The sequence below is a fragment of the Vulpes vulpes genome, chromosome 4 (assembly GCF_048418805.1).
Source record: "Vulpes vulpes isolate BD-2025 chromosome 4, VulVul3, whole genome shotgun sequence".
In the NCBI taxonomy this organism is placed as follows: Eukaryota; Metazoa; Chordata; class Mammalia; order Carnivora; family Canidae; genus Vulpes; species Vulpes vulpes.
The window spans coordinates 42,832-67,373 of record NC_132783.1 but is presented as its reverse complement, the minus strand read 5'-3'; the positions used below and the strand labels follow the sequence as shown (position 1 = coordinate 67,373).

At 70.6% G+C, this 24,542-nt stretch overlaps 1 protein-coding gene across 1 annotated transcript in view; it reads right to left on the bottom strand.

The window, feature by feature from the left end:
- LOC140598486 (uncharacterized) overlaps positions 1-24,542 on the bottom strand; it is a 93,628-nt gene that overhangs the window by 54,274 nt on the left and 14,812 nt on the right. The window contains exons 7-18 of the mRNA XM_072755138.1: positions 23,287-23,335; positions 22,393-22,513; positions 21,630-21,724; positions 21,341-21,406; positions 20,678-20,777; positions 20,254-20,406; positions 6,518-6,591; positions 5,624-5,744; positions 4,861-4,955; positions 4,572-4,637; positions 3,909-4,008; positions 3,485-3,637 (exon numbers count right to left, since the gene is read on the bottom strand). Of these exons, the coding sequence (XP_072611239.1) occupies positions 3,485-3,637; positions 3,909-4,008; positions 4,572-4,637; positions 4,861-4,955; positions 5,624-5,744; positions 6,518-6,591; positions 20,254-20,406; positions 20,678-20,777; positions 21,341-21,406; positions 21,630-21,724; positions 22,393-22,513; positions 23,287-23,335 (1,193 nt within the window). The remainder of the gene's footprint in view (positions 1-3,484; positions 3,638-3,908; positions 4,009-4,571; positions 4,638-4,860; positions 4,956-5,623; positions 5,745-6,517; positions 6,592-20,253; positions 20,407-20,677; positions 20,778-21,340; positions 21,407-21,629; positions 21,725-22,392; positions 22,514-23,286; positions 23,336-24,542) is intronic.

Below are 24,542 nucleotides of genomic sequence, written 5' to 3'. Positions count from 1 at the left end.
CCTTGATGTCAGGACTGTGAGCTGGAACTCCGTGTTGGGTGTAGAGAGGACATAAACGTAAAACCTTTAACAAATAATAAATGGATGAACTAAGACAGCGTGACGTGGAAGGGGAGTCCTCGCTTCAGGACAAACCTCAGAGCGGACCATGTCTAGCCTGCGACCTGTTCTTGATGGCCCCGCTCGCTCTCCCGGGCCCAGATGACGGGGTCCCCCACGAGGGACGGTCCCGCCCGAGTGGGAGTGGGCCTCCTTCCCCGTAAGGCCCGTGCCTCCCCTCGTTCTGCAGGACAGAAGAGCCGGGAAGGCACGAGCTCGGGGGGATCAGCATAAACCTCGGCGATGGTCCTTCCCGATCCCGGGAGCCAGAGCTCGGCCTCCTTTTGGGACCCGACGTCCTAAAGAAGCCCGTGTGGTCAGTGGCTCGGATGCAGGGCGGAGGCCGACGGAGAATCAGGAAGAGCAAAATGGGGCGGGGGGGGAACCAGAAGCTGAAGGAGAGGGGGACAGCTGTCAGCATCGGGAGCCTTCGCGGGGACCCGGCGTCCTTTCCCAGGAGGGGCCCCCCTCTGTAGGGTGCTTCCCGCCGCCCCGCGCTCCCCGTGGGCACCCGCAGGCGCATCCCCGGGCCTCCAGCGCCTCTGCAGCCGTGGTCTGGAGCGTCCTCCGTGTGTCCTACCGGGGACCCCAGCGTCCCGTCTGTAACCGTCCGGCTGCTGTCTGACAACAGTCGGGGGATTCCGACGTTTGTTGGGTTTGGGGTGTGTGCCTGTCTGTCGCCGTGCCGCGATCTGATCCTCGGGCCGCGTCGTCCTGACGCCGAAACGGTTGAAGAAGCACCATCATTTCCGGTGCTGGCGCTGGGCGGCTAGCTGGGTTCTCCCGGCCGACCCGGGCCCCCTCGTGCCGTCCCGTGCCGTCCCGTGCCGTGCCGTCCCGTCCCGCCGGGGGGTCAGCTGAGCTGGAAGGTCCGGCTCGGCCACATTCCCGTGGGTGGCAGCGGGTCCCCGCCGAGCGCCGGCCGCTTCTCTTCTCCCCGATGCCTCTCCAGCTCCAGCGGGGAGCCAGACCTCGGGGCCGCCCTGGGGGGAGCTCCTGAGGGGCCGGCTGCCCGTGGGGGGAGCCCTGGGGCTGCCTGTGTGTGTGTGTGTGTGTGGGAGTCGGGGTGGGGACGGGGCCGGGGTCCCTCGGTCCCCTGCGCTGCCTGCCCCCAGGCCGAGCCCCGCGCTCACCCAGCCCCTACTCTCCAGGGCGTGCAGGGTGCCCTCCACACTCTGGTGCGAGGGATCCAGCAGCACCGGGTGTGCACGCTGAGCCCGCCCGGTGAGGGTGGCCCAGGTGTGAGAGCTGCAAGGGCCTGCTGTCCTGACGTCCGCTCCGGGGCCACGCTGACCGCCCCGCGGGCCCTCTGTGCCCCAGGCGCACAGGCCCGGGGCGGGGAGGGGAGGAAGCGCCCCGGAGCCCGGGCAGCCCAGGCCCCCTGGACAGAGGGGGCACAGACCTCCCAGGGCGCTTAGCACAGACCCTGGTGACCTGAGGCTCCCCGGCTGTCACTCTGTCCCAGGCCCGTCCTGGCCGCGGGCGCAGGCTGAGTCGCAGTAGAGTCTGCGGGGTCCTGACCCTGGCGTCTGGCCGCCCCGGGAAGGCACGTGGGGACGTCAGCCGTGTGTGCCTGGCGGCGCCCCCGCAGGGGCTGGTCGGGGCCTGGGCGGCGCCCCCTCCTCCTCTCTGGGGGTGTCTCCGCACCCCGTGCACAGAGCTCCGGGAGACGCAGAAACGAGCCGGCCGTGCCCTCTCACACAACAACACTTTATTGAACTTGCAACAGCAAACAGGGGCTCAGAGCCGAGGGTGCGCGCCTTCCCCTGGGAGACCTTCCTGTCCTTAGAGGAAAGCGGGAATCCCGCAGGGGTGCGGGTGCTGGAGTCCCCCGCCTGGGAGCCTGTGCGGACTCGACTCCGGGTGGGGGCGCGTGTCCTGAGGTCGGGGCGGTGAGAGGCGGTTCTGGGGGCGGCAGGGCTGACGTGGACCTGCGGCCCATGGGCTCCTGCGCTGGGTCCCCGCAGGGCCTCTGGACCCCGGCCTCGGGCCCCCTGGGGCCGGGTGACTGACTGCTGGAGCCCCAGCGCGTGGAGGAGCCTGCCTCCTGGTGTGGGTGTGGGTGTGGGTGTGGGTGGGGGTGGGGGTGGGGGTGGGGGTGTGGGTGGGGCCCACGGGCCTGCCCCCGCTGCCCTGCCCTGGGGTGTCCCGGGATCCCCAGGGCTGCCCTAGGTCAGCGACCTGGATCTGTGGGGCACGCCCAGGGCCCAGGAGGCCACATCCTGCTGTGAGAGGGCTCGTTCGGCCCGGGGCCAGAACGCAGGCCTGGCCAGGGCCCCGGGGCGCTGGATCCCATTAGCGCTGGGCCTGGGGCAGGCGCTCGAGTCGCCCCTGCCCCCACAGAGCCCGGGGCCAGGCCAGCCCAGGTCCCTCTGGGTCAGGGGCTGGTGTCCCGTGCGGGCGGTGCCGCCCTCCGGGAGGCACAGCGAGACGAGGCAGGGCACGGTGACGGCGGGCCGGAGCCTCCGGGCCCCCGCCCTCACCGCCACGCTCTGCCCCCGAGGCCCGCGAGCATCGAGCTGCCCCGTGGACGCGGGGGGCAGAGGGTCCCGGGCCTGTGCGGGGCCTCGGGGCAGCGGGCTCAGCGCCGCCCTGGCTCTGCCCTGGCTGTGCCCGTCACTGCCCAGCGAGGGGCACGAGCTGCAGTGGCCGCGGGGCAGGAAGGGTGTCCTGGGCCCGACAGCGTCATCCCTAGGGGGCTGGGGGGACCGCGTGATGGGAGTCCCGGGGGTGCTCCAGGGCCCGGTCCGTCGCGGGGCCTCTGGGGTGGCCCAGGCAGGTGCCAAATGGAAGGAGACCCCGTTTTCGGTCTTGAAGCCCGCCGTGTCCCGGGGCCGCCTGCCTGCACCGCCTTGTTGCCCCGGGAGGGTGGGGAGGGAGTTCCACCGCCGGGGCTGGGGGGCAAGTTGGACGATGGCCTGGCCGGGAGGGGGTCCGGGCGGCTCAGGCCGGGCGGCTGGGCCCGGGGAGGCCGGCTCCTCCAGCCTGGGCGGTGGCTCAGAGGCCGGAGAAGGGAGGAGAGGCCCGGGCGCCGGGGACACTGGCTCCAGGCCCAGGGGCCTCGTGGGGAACTCCTCAGGTCCCGCTGGAAAGAGGCCGACGGGGTCAGCGTCTCCAGCAGGCTGTGTGTCCCCCGCTGGGGGCCCCGGGGGTCCTCACGGCTCCCGCGTGACCCCCCCCCCCCCGGCCTGACCCTGTGCTCAGCCCCCCACACTGCTGCCCGGGCCCTGCAGTGGGTACCCGCCCGCCCAGCCCTGGCCTGGGGTCCCCGAGGCTGGAGCAGAAGAGGAGAGCCCCAGAGATGAGGACGGGGGCCCCGGGGGCTCTGTCCCCTGTGGGCGGCCCCAGCAGGCCGAGTCGGGAGGGGCCGGGGCCCTGAGCCCACCTGGCGGGGGCAGGTCGCACCGCATCCTGCGGAGCTGGGTCATGGAGGCCCGAAGGTGTCTCAGCACGGCCTCGTCCTCCAGGGCCCAGGGCTGGGCCAGAGAGTCCTGGAGGAACTCCCGGAGCCCTTCCAGGGGCAGCTTCAGGAGGCGCTCTGGGCGGTGGGCGAGAGTCAGACCCAGAGGGCCCCGCCCTGGGGCCCCCGGGGCCCCCAGGCCAGCGGCTGGGGTCCCGCTGTGCCCAGGAGCGCCGCGGGCAGTGCGCTGGCCGGGGTGGCCCCTGCCCGCTGCTCCACTCGGGGAGCCCCGCTGCACCCGCCTGCCCCGCCGTCCCCCCGCCCCAGGTCTGGGTGCTGCTCAGAGCCCAGGGTCACCGCCCCTGCCCCCCCGCCCCCGGCACACCTGGGCTCCCGGGGGCTCACTTACTCCTGTGCACCTTGAGGATGGTATAGGCCATGGCCGTGAGCACCCTCTCCCCATCCAACACGTAGGCATCCCACAGCTTCAGGGTGAGCGAGAAGGGGGTCTAGGGGGACGGCGGGGTGGGAGGAGCGGCCTGAGCAGGGCCCCTGGGGGGCTCGGCTGGGGCTAGGCTAAGCCTGCCATCTGGCCCCCGGCTGCCTGCGACGAGGCCCCGCAGCGCCCCCCCCCCCCCCGCCCCCCGCCCCCCGCCCCCCGCCTCCCCGTGCGTGCCCTCCTCCCAGGGAGATCAGGGACTCCCGGCCGCTCCGGGTTCCGACCCCGGCCAGCACCTCCCGCACCCCTGGGGGCACAGACTCTGCCCGCACTTGACGACACCACGCCTCGAGAGGACCCCAGGCTGGCCGCCCGATGGGCCGAGGGCCCGTCCACACCCCGGGCTGACCCGGCCTCCCCCGGGGGAGCTGAGGCAGAGACGGGCCGCCCCCCGGGACCTCGTCCAGGGACCCTCTGGGCTTCTCCAGGACGGGCTGGGCTGCGAGCCTCAGCCTCAGCCTCAGGACCCCGGGGTCGGGCCTGGCTCGTCTGGAGGGTGGGGCTGAGCTGGGCCCTCCCCGGGGGCAGGGGGCAGGTCCGGGAGCGGGGGTCCCGGGGGGGGGGGGGCCTCACCCGGCCGAGGAAGCACTGGAGAAACCATTTGGGGCTGTAGATGCCGGTGGACATCTGCTCCTCGTCCTGGCGGGAGGGCAGGGGGTGCTCAGGCCCCACGCCGCGGCCCCTGGAGCCGGGTGGACGCGCTCCCCCCCACGGCCCAGCCCAGCCCCGAGGGCGCCCCCGGGCCCCAGGGGGAGGAACGTGACCCCAACTCTGGGCAGCTCGGAGGGAGGGCCATGCCCCCCACCCCCTGCCCCGGGCTCCGGGGACGGAGCCTCAGGAGCTCCCACTCGCCCCCACTCGCCATGTGCTTCCTCAGGTCCGGGAGAGCTCTTTGGAGGACCCGCTCGTGATGTCTCTGGAACCTGAGGAGCTTCGGGAAGCCCGGGACGAAGAAGCCTGAGAAGGCCCCAGGCCCCCACGGTCAGGGCCTCCTCCTGCACCAGGCGGGGTGGGGGGTGTCGGGGCAGGGGCCTCCCCGCCACGCCCTGACCCCCGTGTGCCCACCGCCCTCGGAGCCCGGGCTGGATCCGCTCTTCCCAGAGGGCAGGGCCTGCCTCCCAGGCCGGGGGCGCGGGGCCCGGGGACCCTCGTCCTCACAGAGACCCCGCGGGGCGTGGGCTGGGGGCTGAGGACCGGGCCCGGCTGACCCAGCACCCTCTCTCCTGCGGGGGCCGCCGCGGGGACAGGCGGGTCCCCAGCCCCGAGGGGCAGCGGGTGCAGGCCACGGGGAGGGTGATGGGCGTGCACGGCCCTCTGCTGTGGGGCTTGGGAGTGAGGCTGGGGGCCCCCGGGAGGGGGAGACGCTGCCCCCTGGGCCCCGTGTGGCCGTGGGCTGGCAGGGGGGCCTGGGGGTCAAGCCGGCAGCCCGGCGGGAGGCTGGGGGAGCAACGGGAGTGCGTGCCTGGCCTGCAGACGGTGGGGCGGGTGGCCGTGGCTCCGGGACCCCGAGGCCACCGGGGAGGCGGGGCCCTTGCCCGTGGGGGGGCGAGCTGGGGGGTCCCCGCCTGCCCCCCGGTGCAGCAGCCTGCAGGGAGGCCCTCCTGAGCTCCCCGGCGGGCCCCTACCGTGCATGGAGTGCCGGTCGCCCACCATCAGCTGGGCCAGCGCCCAGAAGGCGTCCTCCTCGGGCAGGAACATGAGGAGGACGGCCGCGATCTCGCTCATGCCCTGGCAGTAGCCCACCTCCTGCAAGAGCCAGAGCCCCACGGAGGGCGTGCGCCCCGAGGCCCCCTCTGAGCCCTCCCCGCGGGCGTCAGGCTCCCCCGGCTCCCTCCCAGCCCGGGCTCCCGGAGGGGGCTCCCAGAGGGCGGGGGAGCAGGTGAGGGCCACCCGGACCAGCTGGGGCGCGAGCACCCCGGGCCCCGCTACCGAGCCCTGCGGCCGCCGTGCCAGGACCCCCGTCCTCAGGCCAGCAGGAGGGGCCTCCGTGAGCTGTGCCAGGCTGTAGGGGACCCGCCAGGTCTGGAGACCCCCCCGAGGGCAGGTCGGCGGGGGGGTGGGGGGGCCTGACTGTGGCCCCTGGCAGGTCCCACGAGGGGAGCTGGGCCAGGACACCCCGCGGGGCCGGGGAGCGTGTGAGCTGGGGTCCTCGGGGACCCTTCTGGAATGCGCCGTGGAAGGGGGCGGCCTCCTGGGCGCCTCGGCCTCGTTCCCTTCGGGGGAGTGGGAGCCTTCCCCGCCCGGGCTCTCGTCGGTAGTGCCGTCTGTCAGGGTCCAGACCCGAGCTCTAGGACGGCCGCGGTGCACGCGGGGGCCCTGGGCAGCCCCGGCCCTCGGGCACGCAGGCCCTGCCTCCCCTGGGAGGTCTGCACCCCGCCCCCTGCCCGTCCCGGAGGAGAGAGACCCTCCCCGGCATCTCGGGGGCCGTGGAGCCGGGGCCATCACTGTGAGTCCCGCTGGTCACCACCACTCAGGACAAGGCCGCCCGCGGGGCAGGAGGCGGGGGCAGGGACACTCACCGTGTCGTACAGCGAGTAGGCTGCCAGTACGCAGAACAGGGCTCGCTGCCTAGGAGGGGGGACAGTGGGGGGCTCTGCTCAGTCAGCCCCCGCCCAGCGAGGCCGCCGAGGTGCCGACACCCGCCCCGCAGGCCCCGCGGCCCGCAGGGCCCCTCCGCGGGGGCCGATCTCCGGGGTCAGGTCTGCGCACGGGGACAGGCGGCGACCTCACACGTGCAGCGTGCCGGGGGTTCAGTGCACCCTGGGGTGTCCGACGCCTCCGAGCGGCTCCCGCCGTGGGGTGTGCAGCTCCGGGCTCCCCCAGCGCCGCCAGCGCCCCGGGCCTCCAGCCCTGGAGCGGCCCCCCCCCCCCCCCGCACGCCCCCATGGGAGCCAGCGCTCCCCCTGCCCCGGTCCCCGCAGCCCCTGACGCCTCTCCTCCGCTGCCCTGGCCTGGCCCGGCCCCGTGTCCCGGGAACACCACCAGCCCCACGTGACCCCTGCCCCGAGCCCACGCAGCCGGGGCATCCGTGGCCCTGAGCGCACCCCCAGGTCTTCCCAGGTGTCCCTGGGCTGGACTCTGTGGGGGGCACCCCGGGCCCGCCCATCCCAGAGCATCTCGGGGCTCCAGGTCTGAGCCGCCGTGAGGAGAGCAGGGAACGTCGTGCAGGTGTGACCCCGATACAGGCTGCGAACCCCTGGGGTCACTATCTGAGCACGGGGGGGTACGGGGTGCGGCCCCCTCAGCGCTGCCAGGAGCCGCCCGATGCCCCCCCGCACGGCGGCCTGAGTCTGCACCCCGGCTCCGCGGCCCCCGGGCCCGGGCTGCTGGAGGCCGGCTCCCCCCGGGCCGGGGGTCACAGGTCAGCCTGACCCGGCCGCGCTCTGAGGGCCGCGGGGGCCCCGGGGGGCAGCAGGTTCCCTGCAGGGAGGAGCACCGAGTTCTCGTGGGGAGACGGTCCGAGCGGCCCGCCCGGGAAGCCCAGCCACCCATGCCTGGCGTCTCCCCAGCCCCGCCCCTGGCGCCCCTGCAGGTCACCCCTGGGGTCCCGGGCTCCCACACACCCCGCCCGCTGCACACACAGGTAGCTGCACCCTATGCTCCACCCACCTGCAAGCCCCTGTCGGGGGGCTCCCTGCCTTCCCCACCTCCCCGCGGCCCCTGGGGACTCTGCGGGACACCCGGGCTTCTGCCGGGAGCAGGCCGTCCAGAGAACCCCAAGGTGGCCGGGGAGGCTGAGCATGTCCCACAGGGGGCAGCTGCACCGCGTCCTCGTGGGGGTGGGGTGGGGGTGGGGGCGGGACCGATAGTGTAGGGGTGGGGGTCTGGGGTTGTGGGGGATGGTGTGGGGGGTGATGCAGGGGGATGGCGTGGGGGCGGTGGGTGAGGGGATGGGGTGGGGGGCTGCGGACACAGGGCACCCCCTTCTCTAAGGTGCACACGGAGACGTCTACAGATAAAGGCGACCCCAGTCTGGGGTTTGCTGTGACCCCTGCCCCTGCCCCTGGTGCCCCGTGTGCTCCGCGCAGGGCCTGCCTGGACCGGGGCGGCGTCTGGGGGGGGGGGGGGGGGGGGGGGCGTCATGCCGTGTGTGCTCACCAAGTGCAAATTGTCTAAAACAAAATGCCCGGAATTCAGAAGTACATAAAGCACCGGAGGGTGGGTGTCACCCTGACCTGTCCGACCCTCGTCGGGTCCACGTGTCCCGGTCCAGCCGCGGCCATGCACCCTGGCCCCAGGTCCCCTTCGTGCCCCCCACGCCCCCACCCCGGCCCCCTGCTCTTCACGGGGCCGCCCCTCACCCCCTTGGGGTTCAGCTCAGACGGTGACCCCTGGAGGCCCCGTCCTGCGGCCTCCCCATCCCCGAGACCCTGGGGTTGGGGGCACGGGGGTCATCCCCAGCACCCTACCACGTGGCAGTGTGTTGTTTGCTGCCGTCGCTCCCCCCGGCCTCGGAGACCCCGTGTCCCCAGCACAGAAGCCCCCGGGCCTCTCCCAGGCCGGGCCCCCGACCCCCGAACCCCGCTGGCCCAGCAGCCTCACCCGACCCCGTAGCGGTCCCAGAACATGGTGTGACTGCGGAACGTGCGGTTGACGTCCAGGTCGATCTGCACGATGTCCCGGGAGGAGACCAGGGCCGCCTCCTTCATTGCCTGCGGGGAGACCCCGGGAGGAGGAGCCGGCGTCAGGGACACAGACCCCGACCTGTCAGCAGCTGCCGTCCTGGGCAGGGAGCCCCGGGGCCACCACGGGAGTGTGTCCTGCAGGAACCTCCACCCTTCCCCTGGGAGGCCGGGGACGGCGGGAGTGCCCACCGTGCCCGCGGGGCCTGCGTGAGGGCCTGTGCCCAGCTGTCGTGGGCGGGGAGGGGACTGAGGGTCAGCCCTGGACAGGGAGGGGACGTGGAGGATCAGCCCGGGTGGGGAGGGGACACGGGAGTTCAGCCCCGGGTGGGGAGGGGTCACGGAGGGTCAGCCCTGGGCAGGGAGGGGACCGAGGGTCCACGGGGAGTAGATGGGTCGGGTCCCACCTGGTATTTCCCGGCATTCCTGGCCTTAACCTGGTCGACGTTCAGCAATCGCAGCCACACCTGTCCCCGCACCTGGGGCGGGACCCCCTTGTAGACCCTGCGTCGCAGCTGCGGGGAGGAAGGCAGTGCTGGTGAGAGGGGCCCAGGGCGGCCCCTTGGAGCCCAGGGAACACGAGGCATCTAGAAGGTTCCGGCGTCGGCTCCAGGGTGTCTGCAGAGAGCCTGGGTCTCCCTGGATCTGGGCCCCCCCCCCCCCGTCCCCCGCGAGGAGCAGGGACCCTGGCCCCGACCTGACGCTCCCCCACCGCCGTCCCGGGGCCTGGGGAGGGAGGCCCGGGCTCCCAGCAGACTCTCCCCAGGCAGGGGGCTCCCCCGAGGACGGGGCAGGAGGACACTGAGGGCGGCCCCCCAGCCCCGTCGGGACGGAGAGCCCTCGGGGGCACCCAGCGCCCCACCTTCTCGCTGGGGAGGTAGTGGTCCCATCGCTTGAGCATTTTTATCCATTTGTCCGCGCGCCGGGTCTCCTGGCGGAGTTTCTGGGAGAGGACAGGCGGGGGCCGCAGGTGAGGCTCCCGCCGCGGGAGGTGGGCGCTCGGGCCGCGTCCAGTGCCCCGCGGGACCCGGAGGAGCCAGGAAGGCACAGGGCCCCCCGCGGACCGCGGCTCCGGGTCTCGGGTGCGTTCCCGGCGGCCCGTGCAGCGCTGGGACGGGGGACTGGGGAGACGCCCGGGGATGTCCTGGGGGACGCGGTGCAGACAGCTGGCCCCAGCTCCCCCCCACGTCCTGCCCGGGGCCCAGGACGGGCTCTCACCTTGGCCTCGCGGGGGCTGGGGTCGGGCAGCTCCCTGTCCCTGGAAGGCAGGAGACGCAGAGCCCTGAGGCCCCGGCCCCACAGCCACACACACACACACACACCCCGTCTGCACCCAGCGTCCTGGGGAGGGCAGGGCTCCCCCGGGGAGGGCAGGGGCTGCCAGCGGCCTGAGGGCGGGCGGGGGCGGCGTCTGGGGGGTCTGAGGAGGGTGTTTGCCGGTGGTGGGCTGGGCGGGGACCCCTCGGGGCCCCCAGGGGGTGACCTGCCCCCCTCCTCGATGGACCAGCCCGAGAGCTGTCAGCGTGGCCCGGGTGCCCCGTGACCGTCCCGCTGAGGTCCCCCCGCCTCCCCAGGGCCTGACTGCCCAGCGTCCAGCCGGCCTCCCCCTGCCCCCTGGCCGTCCCCCTGCTGTCCCCGGGCTCCCCTCTCTGCTGTCCCCTCTGCCACCCTGGCCCATTTCACCTCCCGTCCTGTCGGAGCCCCTGAGCACGACCACCCCTGAGCCATCCCAGCAGACACTGGGCCGTGAGCAGGGCCGAGGGGGCCCCACCTGGGGTCTCCAGCGTCCGTCAGGTTCTCGTGGGGCTGTTGACCCATCAGCCTCGTCCCCTGCGACCTAGGCCACTGGGCTGTCCCCTCCCTCCTTCCCGCCCAGGGCAGCCCCCTCCTCCTCTTGCCTCCTCCTGCCTGGTCGGGGCCTCCCTCTGCGGCCCCCCCCCCTCCCTGCGCTGGCCTGGTCCCCGGCATCCACCTGCAGCCCCGCAAAAGCCTTCGGGTGTGGGCGAGAGCACCCCTGCGGACTCGGCCCAGACCAGGCCGTCCCCCTACGGAGAGCACGCCCCGGCCCCAGAGCCCCTCACGGGCGGGATCCCCTGCTGAAGGGACTGGACACCCCACCCCACCACCACCCCCGGATGCAGCAGGCTGACACCTGGGCCTGCCCAAAGCAGGCGTGGGGGCCCCTCCTCTGAGTGTCCAGGGGCCTCCCCCGGGCCCAGCTCCCTTCCTGCCCACGCCCCGGGTCGGCCTCCGGGGTGTCTCAGCTGCAACCCAGCGCAGACATGGCCCTCAGAGGGCTCCAGGGGACCAGGTCCCGACCTGGGGGCGGGGGGGTCAGCCTCCAGAGAGGTGTTCCTGCAAAGGCCACCCGCCCTGGGATGGATGAGGGGTGTCCAGGGGACTCACTGCAGAAAGCCCTGGTGGTCGGCGACCTTGCACAGTGACAGGTCCTGCGGAGACCCTGCTTGGGGCGCCTGCAACAGAGGGGGCTCCGTGGTGGGGACCGATCAGAGCAGGGGAGTGGGGACAGAGACAGGAGGGAGCAGAAGGGCTCCTCCCTCCCCTGGATCCTGAGGGAGCGCCGACCCTCTGAGATTGGCCGGGCGCCAGAGTGGGCGCAGCCTGGCAGCCTCACCTGCTTCTGTCTATCAGTGACGATCCCCCCCTGGGCCTCACCCGGACCCGGCGACTGTGGTCCCCACCTGGGCCTCACTTGACCTGGTGATTCTGATCCCTACCTGGCCCTCACCCAGGCCTGGTGACTCTAGTCCCCAACTGGGCTTCACCCAGGTGACTCTGGTCTCCACCTGAGCCTCATGTGGATCTGCGACTGTGGTCCCCACCTTGGCCTCACCTGAACCTGGTGACTCTGGTCCCCACCTGGGCTCACCTGGACCTGGTAGCTGTGGTCTTCATCTGGACCTGGTGACTCTGGTCCCCACCCGGGCCTCACCTGTACCTGGTGCCTGGGCTCCTCCGCTACCAATGACGAGGATCCAGGATGGACCCTTAGTTGCTACTGACACCGGGACCATCCCCAGGGTCTCACTTGTTCCTGGTGACTGTGGTCCTTGCCTGGGCTGACCTGGCTCATCCTTGGCTCTGATCCCGTCTTGAGCCTCACCTGCTCTTGCAGGTACGGTCCCCCCTGTCGTGGGTGTGTAGTGTCTATGGTCCCTTCTGGGACTCACCTGATGGTACTGGGCCACGATATTGGCCCTTTGCAAGGCCAGCAGGGTCTCCGGGTCCTCCTGCATCGTGCTGCAATCCAAACACATCCAAGGATGACGGCGCGTGAGAACCTTCCGAGGACACGTGCGTCCGGGTGCTCCCCGTGGGCGGGCGCCCCTCTGTCTGACCGGAGCCGGAGACAACCCCGTAGCCCCGAGGGGCACAGGCATCACACACGGGCCCTCGCTGCCTGTCTGTCCGTCGCCCACCGACAGTCCACCTTCCCAGCCACTGTCCCAGGGCACGCCGTCACGCTGGGGTCACAGAGCGCTCCCACCCCGGTATCAGGAGCACACGGGCGGGGGACCCAGGGGCTCCGGGGAACTGCCCACCTGATGCTCGGGGGTGACGTCTCCCAGCCCGGGGCCGGCGCAGAGATGGTGGTGGGTGGGCCGGCCAGCGAGTGTCCCTGCGGGCTTGGGGGGGCGGGGGGGCGGGAATGGAAGGTTTCTCCGAGATTCCACAAGCACACGACCAAGGGGAGAAAGCGACGGACTGGACTTCATCAAAACTAAAACCTGATGCCAGCAAGAGTGCGACCGAACTCCCCACCCTGAGGGCAGCGATGTGTGAATAGCCTGAGGGGGGCCCTGGGGGAGCACGAGGGACTCCACGTTCTTTGGAGCCTGAAGAGCAAGCCTGCTCACGGGCCAGGGGGACCCAGCGGGCGCAGGGCGGGATGGGGGGGTGACAGTCACCCCTGTCGGGGTCCATGCGTCTAGGACAGGCTGGAAAGGTCATGGCTTGGGTGCCTGCACAGCAGAGGGCTTACAGGGGAGCGGGGGTCCCGGGGGAGCTGCCTGAGTTCCGACTGCAGCCTCCTTCCCTGGACGGGGGGCAGCAGGGTGGCCGCTCTCACCCCGTGGGGCTGTGGAAGGGCTGTGGGAGCTGCTCACGGTCATCGCATGGGGGTCGGGGTGTTGTGGACCCCAGCGCGGGAGGCCTGTGCCCCCACGCGGATCCACAGGCCCCACTGTGGCCCGCGGGGATCAGGGATCAGCTGCCACTCACCTGTGACCTGTCGCTGTGTGGGCGCCTCCTCTTTATGCACTGGGGTACTGGGGAGTGTGGGAGGGTGGGGGTACTGGGGAGAGTGGGAGGGTGGGGGTACTGGGGAGAGTGGGAGGGTGGGGGTACTGGGGAGAGTGGGAGTAGCGGGGTACTGGGGAGAGTGGGAGGGTGGGGGTACTGAGGAGAGACGAGTCCTGGGCTACTGGGGAGAGCAGGAGAGTCGGGTCGCTGCGAGCCAGATCCGGAGCACCGGTGCCTCCGAAGGTCTGCGGACGCAGAGTGGGCACCAGGCAGCGGTGGAACCCGGGGGCACCACAGTTCCGCCCAGAGCGGGGTCCCGCATCATCACTGTGGGCAGGCGGGGTCCAATCAGCACTCAGCCCTCACCCTGGTGGCCGAGGGTCCCGGGGGAGGGTCCTGTCCCCACGCCGGGCGGGAAGGCGATGCAGGCAGCCTCCCGCATCCTCAGTTCCCATCCTCGGGCCCTGCAGGCCTCCCGCCCTTCAAGGCAGACTGGGGGTCACAGATGCCCCCCCCCGCCCCCCAGGGTTCACAGCGTGGGGTTGCAGTTAGGAGCATTTGAGGGGCTCCTGGGTGGTTCCGTCCGTCGGTTCCACGTCGACTCTTGAGTTTGGCTCAAGCCAGGATCTCCAGGTTGTGGCGTGGAGCCTCGGGTGGGGCTCGGTCTCCGGTGGGTGAGGAGTCCGCTCCAGGTTCCCCCTGTCCCTCCGCCCCTGCCCCCCGCACCGTCTCCCAAGTACATCTTCTAAACATTAACATGAAGACACGTGAGCATCTGGATCCCCTCTGCAGAGGCGCCTTCGTGTGCGTCACGACCGTGTAAATGCCTTTCACGGACCCACCGGGATTCCCACCGGAAACCCCTTTTCCTTGGTATCTGTTAAAGTGCCGTCGACACCCAAGGGGACAGTAGCTTCAGGGCTACAGCTGGCGACTTGACAATTCTGTGCCTCGCTCAGCTCTCCCCGCGAGAAGCGGCGTCACCGTCTGTCCCCGTACCGAGTTGTCCCCACGGTCCTGACTCTATTGCCAGGCCGTACTTTCTAAATTTCCGGGATTCCTTTATTTAGAACCACACGCTTGTAGCTTTCCCTACTTGTTCATCCACGTTGCCCACCTGCCCCCCGCGGCCCCTCTGATCACTCAGCACGATCCATCCCGTTAACCAGAGAAAGGACATGGGGCGGCCCGGGGCGGAGGGGGGCGGCGGGGCTCAGCGCTTCAGCGCCTGCCTTCCCTTCGGCCCAGGGCGTGATCCTGGAGTCCCGGGATCGAGTCCCACATCGGGCTCCCTGCACGGAGCCTTCTTCTCCCTCTGCCCGTGTCTCTGCCTCTCTCTCTCTCTCTCTCTCTCTCTCGTCTCTCGGTGTCTCTCAAGGATATATAAATAAAATCTTTAAAAAAACAACAAAAACAGAGAAAGGAGACGATCCCCTCAAGAGTCGCAGAAAACGCATTTGACAGAACAAAGCATGAAAAGCACAGGGGGTTTTAGGAAAGGTCTGTCAACAGAGGAGAGGCCGCGTAGGAAGGCCCGCAGCTGACGTCATCCCCGAGGGTGACGACCTGAAATCGTCTCCCCCGAGAGCAGGAACAAGCCACGGAGGTGCCCTCTCAGCGCTGGGAGTCCCACGTAGTCAACAGAGGGGAAACAGCCGTGTGGGGGTCGCGTCCACGCCCACAGGGGCCCGGCCTCCTCAGGACCCGCGGGGAGGCTTCCGGGTCAGGGTCAGGGTCAGGGTCAGGGTTAGGGTTAGGGTTGGCATATTGTGCTTAGCATAATACTCTTTCTAGGCTTTAATACTTCTTTAAATGTTTCATAGAATTCACTCATGAAGCCATCTGGTCGTGGACTTCTGCGTTTTGGGAATTTTTTTTCTATTACTCAACAGCTTCGCTGAGAATTGGTCTATTCAAATTTTCTATTTCTCTATGTGTCAGTTTTGGTAGGTTATATATTTTCTAGGAATTTAGCCACACACAAAAGTAAAATCAAAAACTAGAAATTTCATTCTTTGGCTTGTGTCTATCCAGTTTTTCCAACACCATTTGTAGATTTTTTTCCCCACTGGATATTCTTTCCAGCTTTATCAAGGATTAAACGACGACATAGTTGTGGGTTCATTTCTGGGAGGTCTGCTCTGTGCTCTTGGTCTGTGTGTCCGTTGTCGTGCCAGGACCGTACTGTCTTCATCACAACAGTTTTGTGACATAACTGGAAATCTAGCGATGTGAAGCTTCCTACTTTGCTTTTCTTTTGCAAGGCTGCTTCGCCTGTCTGGGGTCTTTTGAGGTTCCATGCAAAGTTGAAGATCATTTATCTTAGCTCTGTGAGAAATGCTGGGGGCATTTTGATAGGGTTTATAGGAATGTCTGGGCTGCTCTCGGTTGTGAAGACACTTCGTACCCTTTCAGTCCACGAGTGTGGAGTGTCTCTTTCCGTTTCTTTGTGTCATCGATTTCTTTCCATCATCGTCTTCAGAGTAAGTTTTTATAGCTGTTTCCTTAGGTTTTTTCTTAAGTATAATATTATTTTTTGTTTCATTTTAAATTTATTTTTATTAATGTCTTAGTTTCTCTTTTTCTTACCTTCTTACTGAGGTATAGGAATGCAACAGAATTCTGTGCATTAATTATGTATCCTGTGACTTTACTGAATTCATTTACCGGTTCTAACATTTTTTTGTTTGTTCATTTTTGTAGTTTTCTATATATAGTGTCATGGTGTCCATTTCTTGTAGGTTGTCCTATTGGCATATAGTTTCTGATGTGCCATCAAGCCCTCTTGTCTCCACCGTTTCTGTCAGAACCCTGCGTTCACCCTGCCTGTGTCCGAGTTTTGTTTTGTTTTGTTTTTTTTTCTTTTTATCTCGGACAAGTGACTGAGTTTCAAACCTCCAAGTTTTAGGGGCTGCCCTGGGGGAGACCCGTGCTCCTCCCGCCCGGGAGGGTCTCCTCCCACTTCTGGCCTTTGCTGGCCCGGCCCAGGGACGCGGCCCCGTGACCGCACAGGGGTTTGCAGTTTGTGGCCACACAGGGCAGACAGCTGGCCCTAGTCCCGCGGCCCTCGGCCGGGGTCCCCGCTCCTGGGCCTGGGAACCGTTGGCGCCACCGTCCTTGGGACCCCGGGGACCCTGAGCCCACCCTGTCGCTCCAGGGGCCGCCCCCCACTTCGCCTCCCGAGCACCGTCGAGGCCGGCGTGTCCCCCCCTCTAGCAGACTTCTGGAAGTTCTGACTTTGTGCTCTGCTGCTTCTAATAGTGTGCGTAGACCCGTCAGCTGGCTCCCTGCCCCTGTGGGATCCGGGGCTGTGTCTCCCCCAGACCGACTGACTGATTTTCTTTTTAAGATTTTATTTTTCTGTCATCTCTACACCCACATGGGGCTTGAACTCTCCGCCCCAAGAACAAGAGTCGCGTGTTCTTACCAACCACCCCAACCACCCCGAGAGCGGCCAGGCTCCCTTTGATTGATTGACAGGGAGTAACTGAAGCCGACGTGCTGCCTGTGTCGTGTCAGGGCAGAAACTGAGCCCCGGCGTCGAGGTGCGGTGGAGTCATTGGGACCTTGGTCGATGTTAAAGAAAGCGGAGCCTCCCCGGGAGCCCCGGGAGCCCAGGGAGCGGGGCCCACACACGTGACAAGTTGGCCGTTTCCTTGACCAGGAGTCATTGGGCTGGCTGCCGATTTATTTGAGTTGCCGTTCGACGGCGAAGGTCGTTCTAGGATGGGGACACAGCGAGAACGTTCCGGGTTCTTGCGGGTTCGGAGGTAGCTAAAGCTCCCCCGTCGTGGACTCGATGTCCCAGTTGGGTGCAGAGATAGGCGAGCCAGCAAAGAGATGAGAAACATGGCCCTGGGGTGCCTGGCCGGCCTGGTCGGGGGACCTTGATGTCAGGACTGTGAGCTGGAACTCCGTGTTGGGTGTAGAGAGGACATAAACGTAAAACCTTTAACAAATAATAAATGGATGAACTAAGACAGCGTGACGTGGAAGGGGAGTCCTCGCTTCAGGACAAACCTCAGAGCGGACCATGTCTAGCCTGCGACCTGTTCTTGATGGCCCCGCTCGCTCTCCCGGGCCCAGATGACGGGGTCCCCCACGAGGGACGGTCCCGCCCGAGTGGGAGTGGGCCTCCTTCCCCGTAAGGCCCGTGCCTCCCCTCGTTCTGCAGGACAGAAGAGCCGGGAAGGCACGAGCTCGGGGGGATCAGCATAAACCTCGGCGATGGTCCTTCCCGATCCCGGGAGCCAGAGCTCGGCCTCCTTTTGGGACCCGACGTCCTAAAGAAGCCCGTGTGGTCAGTGGCTCGGATGCAGGGCGGAGGCCGACGGAGAATCAGGAAGAGCAAAATGGGGCGGGGGGGGAACCAGAAGCTGAAGGAGAGGGGGACAGCTGTCAGCATCGGGAGCCTTCGCGGGGACCCGGCGTCCTTTCCCAGGAGGGGCCCCCCTCTGTAGGGTGCTTCCCGCCGCCCCGCGCTCCCCGTGGGCACCCGCAGGCGCATCCCCGGGCCTCCAGCGCCTCTGCAGCCGTGGTCTGGAGCGTCCTCCGTGTGTCCTACCGGGGACCCCAGCGTCCCGTCTGTAACCGTCCGGCTGCTGTCTGACAACAGTCGGGGGATTCCGACGTTTGTTGGGTTTGGGGTGTGTGCCTGTCTGTCGCCGTGCCGCGATCTGATCCTCGGGCCGCGTCGTCCTGACGCCGAAACGGTTGAAGAAGCACCATCATTTCCGGTGCTGGCGCTGGGCGGCTAGCTGGGTTCTCCCGGCCGACCCGGGCCCCCTCGTGCCGTCCCGTGCCGTCCCGTGCCGTGCCGTCCCGTCCCGCCGGGGGGTCAGCTGAGCTGGAAGGTCCGGCTCGGCCACATTCCCGTGGGTGGCAGCGGGTCCCCGCCGAGCGCCGGCCGCTTCTCTTCTCCCCGATGCCTCTCCAGCTCCAGCGGGGAGCCAGACCTCGGGGCCGCCCTGGGGGGAGCTCCTGAGGGGCCGGCTGCCCGTGGGGGGAGCCCTGGGGCTGCCTGTGTGTGTGTGTGTGTGTGGGAGTCGGGGTGGGGACGGGGCCGGGGTCCCTCGGTCCCCTGCGCTGCCTGCCCCCAGGCCGAGCCCCGCGCTCACCCAGCCCCTACTCTCCAGGGCGTGCAGGGTGCCCTCCACACTCTGGTGCGAGGGATCCAGCAGCACCGGGTGTGCACGCTGAGCCCGCCCGGTGAGGGTGGCCCAGGTGTGAGAGCTGCAAGGGCCTGCTGTCCTGACGTCCGCTCCGGGGCCACGCTGACCGCCCCGCGGGCCCTCTGTGCCCCAGGCGCACAGGCCCGGGGCGGGGAGGGGAGGAAGCGCCCCGGAGCCCGGGCAGCCCAGGCCCCCTGGACAGAGGGGGCACAGACCTCCCAGGGCGCTTAGCACAGACCCTGGTGACCTGAGGCTCCCCGGCTGTCACTCTGTCCCAGGCCCGTCCTGGCCGCGGGCGCAGGCTGAGTCGCAGTAGAGTCTGCGGGGTCCTGACCCTGGCGTCTGGCCGCCCCGGGAAGGCACGTGGGGACGTCAGCCGTGTGTGCCTGGCGGCGCCCCCGCAGGGGCTGGTCGGGGCCTGGGCGGCGCCCCCTCCTCCTCTCTGGGGGTGTCTCCGCACCCCGTGCACAGAGCTCCGGGAGACGCAGAAACGAGCCGGCCGTGCCCTCTCACACAACAACACTTTATTGAACTTGCAACAGCAAACAGGGGCTCAGAGCCGAGGGTGCGCGCCTTCCCCTGGGAGACCTTCCTGTCCTTAGAGGAAAGCGGGAATCCCGCAGGGGTGCGGGTGCTGGAGTCCCCCGCCTGGGAGCCTGTGCGGACTCGACTCCGGGTGGGGGCGCGTGTCCTGAGGTCGGGGCGGTGAGAGGCGGTTCTGGGGGCGGCAGGGCTGACGTGGACCTGCGGCCCATGGGCTCCTGCGCTGGGTCCCCGCAGGGCCTCTGGACCCCGGCCTCGGGCCCCCTGGGGCCGGGTGACTGACTGCTGGAGCCCCAGCGCGTGGAGGAGCCTGCCTCCTGGTGTGGGTGTGGGTGTGGGTGTGGGTGGGGGTGGGGGTGGGGGTGGGGGTGTGGGTGGGGCCCACGGGCCTGCCCCCGCTGCCCTGCCCTGGGGTGTCCCGGGATCCCCAGGGCTGCCCTAGGTCAGCGACCTGGATCTGTGGGGCACGCCCAGGGCCCAGGAGGCCACATCCTGCTGTGAGAGGGCTCGTTCGGCCCGGGGCCAGAACGCAGGCCTGGCCAGGGCCCCGGGGCGCTGGATCCCATTAGCGCTGGGCCTGGGGCAGGCGCTCGAGTCGCCCCTGCCCCCACAGAGCCCGGGGCCAGGCCAGCCCAGGTCCCTCTGGGTCAGGGGCTGGTGTCCCGTGCGGGCGGTGCCGCCCTCCGGGAGGCACAGCGAGACGAGGCAGGGCACGGTGACGGCGGGCCGGAGCCTCCGGGCCCCCGCCCTCACCGCCACGCTCTGCCCCCGAGGCCCGCGAGCATCGAGCTGCCCCGTGGACGCGGGGGGCAGAGGGTCCCGGGCCTGTGCGGGGCCTCGGGGCAGCGGGCTCAGCGCCGCCCTGGCTCTGCCCTGGCTGTGCCCGTCACTGCCCAGCGAGGGGCACGAGCTGCAGTGGCCGCGGGGCAGGAAGGGTGTCCTGGGCCCGACAGCGTCATCCCTAGGGGGCTGGGGGGACCGCGTGATGGGAGTCCCGGGGGTGCTCCAGGGCCCGGTCCGTCGCGGGGCCTCTGGGGTGGCCCAGGCAGGTGCCAAATGGAAGGAGACCCCGTTTTCGGTCTTGAAGCCCGCCGTGTCCCGGGGCCGCCTGCCTGCACCGCCTTGTTGCCCCGGGAGGGTGGGGAGGGAGTTCCACCGCCGGGGCTGGGGGGCAAGTTGGACGATGGCCTGGCCGGGAGGGGGTCCGGGCGGCTCAGGCCGGGCGGCTGGGCCCGGGGAGGCCGGCTCCTCCAGCCTGGGCGGTGGCTCAGAGGCCGGAGAAGGGAGGAGAGGCCCGGGCGCCGGGGACACTGGCTCCAGGCCCAGGGGCCTCGTGGGGAACTCCTCAGGTCCCGCTGGAAAGAGGCCGACGGGGTCAGCGTCTCCAGCAGGCTGTGTGTCCCCCGCTGGGGGCCCCGGGGGTCCTCACGGCTCCCGCGTGACCCCCCCCCCCCCCGGCCTGACCCTGTGCTCAGCCCCCCACACTGCTGCCCGGGCCCTGCAGTGGGTACCCGCCCGCCCAGCCCTGGCCTGGGGTCCCCGAGGCTGGAGCAGAAGAGGAGAGCCCCAGAGATGAGGACGGGGGCCCCGGGGGCTCTGTCCCCTGTGGGCGGCCCCAGCAGGCCGAGTCGGGAGGGGCCGGGGCCCTGAGCCCACCTGGCGGGGGCAGGTCGCACCGCATCCTGCGGAGCTGGGTCATGGAGGCCCGAAGGTGTCTCAGCACGGCCTCGTCCTCCAGGGCCCAGGGCTGGGCCAGAGAGTCCTGGAGGAACTCCCGGAGCCCTTCCAGGGGCAGCTTCAGGAGGCGCTCTGGGCGGTGGGCGAGAGTCAGACCCAGAGGGCCCCGCCCTGGGGCCCCCGGGGCCCCCAGGCCAGCGGCTGGGGTCCCGCTGTGCCCAGGAGCGCCGCGGGCAGTGCGCTGGCCGGGGTGGCCCCTGCCCGCTGCTCCACTCGGGGAGCCCCGCTGCACCCGCCTGCCCCGCCGTCCCCCCGCCCCAGGTCTGGGTGCTGCTCAGAGCCCAGGGTCACCGCCCCTGCCCCCCCGCCCCCGGCACACCTGGGCTCCCGGGGGCTCACTTACTCCTGTGCACCTTGAGGATGGTATAGGCCATGGCCGTGAGCACCCTCTCCCCATCCAACACGTAGGCATCCCACAGCTTCAGGGTGAGCGAGAAGGGGGTCTAGGGGGACGGCGGGGTGGGAGGAGCGGCCTGAGCAGGGCCCCTGGGGGGCTCGGCTGGGGCTAGGCTAAGCCTGCCATCTGGCCCCCGGCTGCCTGCGACGAGGCCCCGCAGCGCCCCCCCCCCCCCCGCCCCCCGCCCCCCGCCCCCCGCCTCCCCGTGCGTGCCCTCCTCCCAGGGAGATCAGGGACTCCCGGCCGCTCCGGGTTCCGACCCCGGCCAGCACCTCCCGCACCCCTGGGGGCACAGACTCTGCCCGCACTTGACGACACCACGCCTCGAGAGGACCCCAGGCTGGCCGCCCGATGGGCCGAGGGCCCGTCCACACCCCGGGCTGACCCGGCCTCCCCCGGGGGAGCTGAGGCAGAGACGGGCCGCCCCCCGGGACCTCGTCCAGGGACCCTCTGGGCTTCTCCAGGACGGGCTGGGCTGCGAGCCTCAGCCTCAGCCTCAGGACCCCGGGGTCGGGCCTGGCTCGTCTGGAGGGTGGGGCTGAGCTGGGCCCTCCCCGGGGGCAGGGGGCAGGTCCGGGAGCGGGGGTCCCGGGGGGGGGGGGGCCTCACCCGGCCGAGGAAGCACTGGAGAAACCATTTGGGGCTGTAGATGCCGGTGGACATCTGCTCCTCGTCCTGGCGGGAGGGCAGGGGGTGCTCAGGCCCCACGCCGCGGCCCCTGGAGCCGGGTGGACGCGCTCCCCCCCACGGCCCAGCCCAGCCCCGAGGGCGCCCCCGGGCCCCAGGGGGAGGAACGTGACCCCAACTCTGGGCAGCTCGGAGGGAGGGCCATGCCCCCCACCCCCTGCCCCGGGCTCCGGGGACGGAGCCTCAGGAGCTCCCACTCGCCCCCACTCGCCATGTGCTTCCTCAGGTCCGGGAGAGCTCTTTGGAGGACCCGCTCGTGATGTCTCTGGAACCTGAGGAGCTTCGGGAAGCCCGGGACGAAGAAGCCTGAGAAGGCCCCAGGCCCCCACGGTCAGGGCCTCCTCCTGCACCAGGCGGGGTGGGGGGTGTCGGGGCAGGGGCCTCCCCGCCACGCCCTGACCCCCGTGTGCCCACCGCCCTCGGAGCCCGGGCTGGATCCGCTCTTCCCAGAGGGCAGGGCCTGCCTCCCAGGCCGGGGGCGCGGGGCCCGGGGACCCTCGTCCTCACAGAGACCCCGCGGGGCGTGGGCTGGGGGCTGAGGACCGGGCCCGGCTGACCCAGCACCCTCTCTCCTGCGGGGGCCGCCGCGGGGACAGGCGGGTCCCCAGCCCCGAGGGGCAGCGGGTGCAGGCCACGGGGAGGGTGATGGGCGTGCACGGCCCTCTGCTGTGGGGCTTGGGAGTGAGGCTGGGGGCCCCCGGGAGGGGGAGACGCTGCCCCCTGGGCCCCGTGTGGCCGTGGGCTGGCAGGGGGGCCTGGGGGTCAAGCCGGCAGCCCGGCGGGAGGCTGGGGGAGCAACGGGAGTGCGTGCCTGGCCTGCAGACGGTGGGGCGGGTGGCCGTGGCTCCGGGACCCCGAGGCCACCGGGGAGGCGGGGCCCTTGCCCGTGGGGGGGCGAGCTGGGGGGTCCCCGCCTGCCCCCCGGTGCAGCAGCCTGCAGGGAGGCCCTCCTGAGCTCCCCGGCGGGCCCCTACCGTGCATGGAGTGCCGGTCGCCCACCATCAGCTGGGCCAGCGCCCAGAAGGCGTCCTCCTCGGGCAGGAACATGAGGAGGACGGCCGCGATCTCGCTCATGCCCTGGCAGTAGCCCACCTCCTGCAAGAGCCAGAGCCCCACGGAGGGCGTGCGCCCCGAGGCCCCCTCTGAGCCCTCCCCGCGGGCGTCAGGCTCCCCCGGCTCCCTCCCAGCCCGGGCTCCCGGAGGGGGCTCCCAGAGGGCGGGGGAGCAGGTGAGGGCCACCCGGACCAGCTGGGGCGCGAGCACCCCGGGCCCCGCTACCGAGCCCTGCGGCCGCCGTGCCAGGACCCCCGTCCTCAGGCCAGCAGGAGGGGCCTCCGTGAGCTGTGCCAGGCTGTAGGGGACCCGCCAGGTCTGGAGACCCCCCCGAGGGCAGGTCGGCGGGGGGGTGGGGGGGCCTGACTGTGGCCCCTGGCAGGTCCCACGAGGGGAGCTGGGCCAGGACACCCCGCGGGGCCGGGGAGCGTGTGAGCTGGGGTCCTCGGGGACCCTTCTGGAATGCGCCGTGGAAGGGGGCGGCCTCCTGGGCGCCTCGGCCTCGTTCCCTTCGGGGGAGTGGGAGCCTTCCCCGCCCGGGCTCTCGTCGGTAGTGCCGTCTGTCAGGGTCCAGACCCGAGCTCTAGGACGGCCGCGGTGCACGCGGGGGCCCTGGGCAGCCCCGGCCCTCGGGCACGCAGGCCCTGCCTCCCCTGGGAGGTCTGCACCCCGCCCCCTGCCCGTCCCGGAGGAGAGAGACCCTCCCCGGCATCTCGGGGGCCGTGGAGCCGGGGCCATCACTGTGAGTCCCGCTGGTCACCACCACTCAGGACAAGGCCGCCCGCGGGGCAGGAGGCGGGGGCAGGGACACTCACCGTGTCGTACAGCGAGTAGGCTGCCAGTACGCAGAACAGGGCTCGCTGCCTAGGAGGGGGGACAGTGGGGGGCTCTGCTCAGTCAGCCCCCGCCCAGCGAGGCCGCCGAGGTGCCGACACCCGCCCCGCAGGCCCCGCGGCCCGCAGGGCCCCTCCGCGGGGGCCGATCTCCGGGGTCAGGTCTGCGCACGGGGACAGGCGGCGACCTCACACGTGCAGCGTGCCGGGGGTTCAGTGCACCCTGGGGTGTCCGACGCCTCCGAGCGGCTCCCGCCGTGGGGTGTGCAGCTCCGGGCTCCCCCAGCGCCGCCAGCGCCCCGGGCCTCCAGCCCTGGAGCGGCCCCCCCCCCCCCCCCGCACGCCCCCATGGGAGCCAGCGCTCCCCCTGCCCCGGTCCCCGCAGCCCCTGACGCCTCTCCTCCGCTGCCCTGGCCTGGCCCGGCCCCGTGTCCCGGGAACACCACCAGCCCCACGTGACCCCTGCCCCGAGCCCACGCAGCCGGGGCATCCGTGGCCCTGAGCGCACCCCCAGGTCTTCCCAGGTGTCCCTGGGCTGGACTCTGTGGGGGGCACCCCGGGCCCGCCCATCCCAGAGCATCTCGGGGCTCCAGGTCTGAGCCGCCGTGAGGAGAGCAGGGAACGTCGTGCAGGTGTGACCCCGATACAGGCTGCGAACCCCTGGGGTCACTATCTGAGCACGGGGGGGTACGGGGTGCGGCCCCCTCAGCGCTGCCAGGAGCCGCCCGATGCCCCCCCGCACGGCGGCCTGAGTCTGCACCCCGGCTCCGCGGCCCCCGGGCCCGGGCTGCTGGAGGCCGGCTCCCCCCGGGCCGGGGGTCACAGGTCAGCCTGACCCGGCCGCGCTCTGAGGGCCGCGGGGGCCCCGGGGGGCAGCAGGTTCCCTGCAGGGAGGAGCACCGAGTTCTCGTGGGGAGACGGTCCGAGCGGCCCGCCCGGGAAGCCCAGCCACCCATGCCTGGCGTCTCCCCAGCCCCGCCCCTGGCGCCCCTGCAGGTCACCCCTGGGGTCCCGGGCTCCCACACACCCCGCCCGCTGCACACACAGGTAGCTGCACCCTATGCTCCACCCACCTGCAAGCCCCTGTCGGGGGGCTCCCTGCCTTCCCCACCTCCCCGCGGCCCCTGGGGACTCTGCGGGACACCCGGGCTTCTGCCGGGAGCAGGCCGTCCAGAGAACCCCAAGGTGGCCGGGGAGGCTGAGCATGTCCCACAGGGGGCAGCTGCACCGCGTCCTCG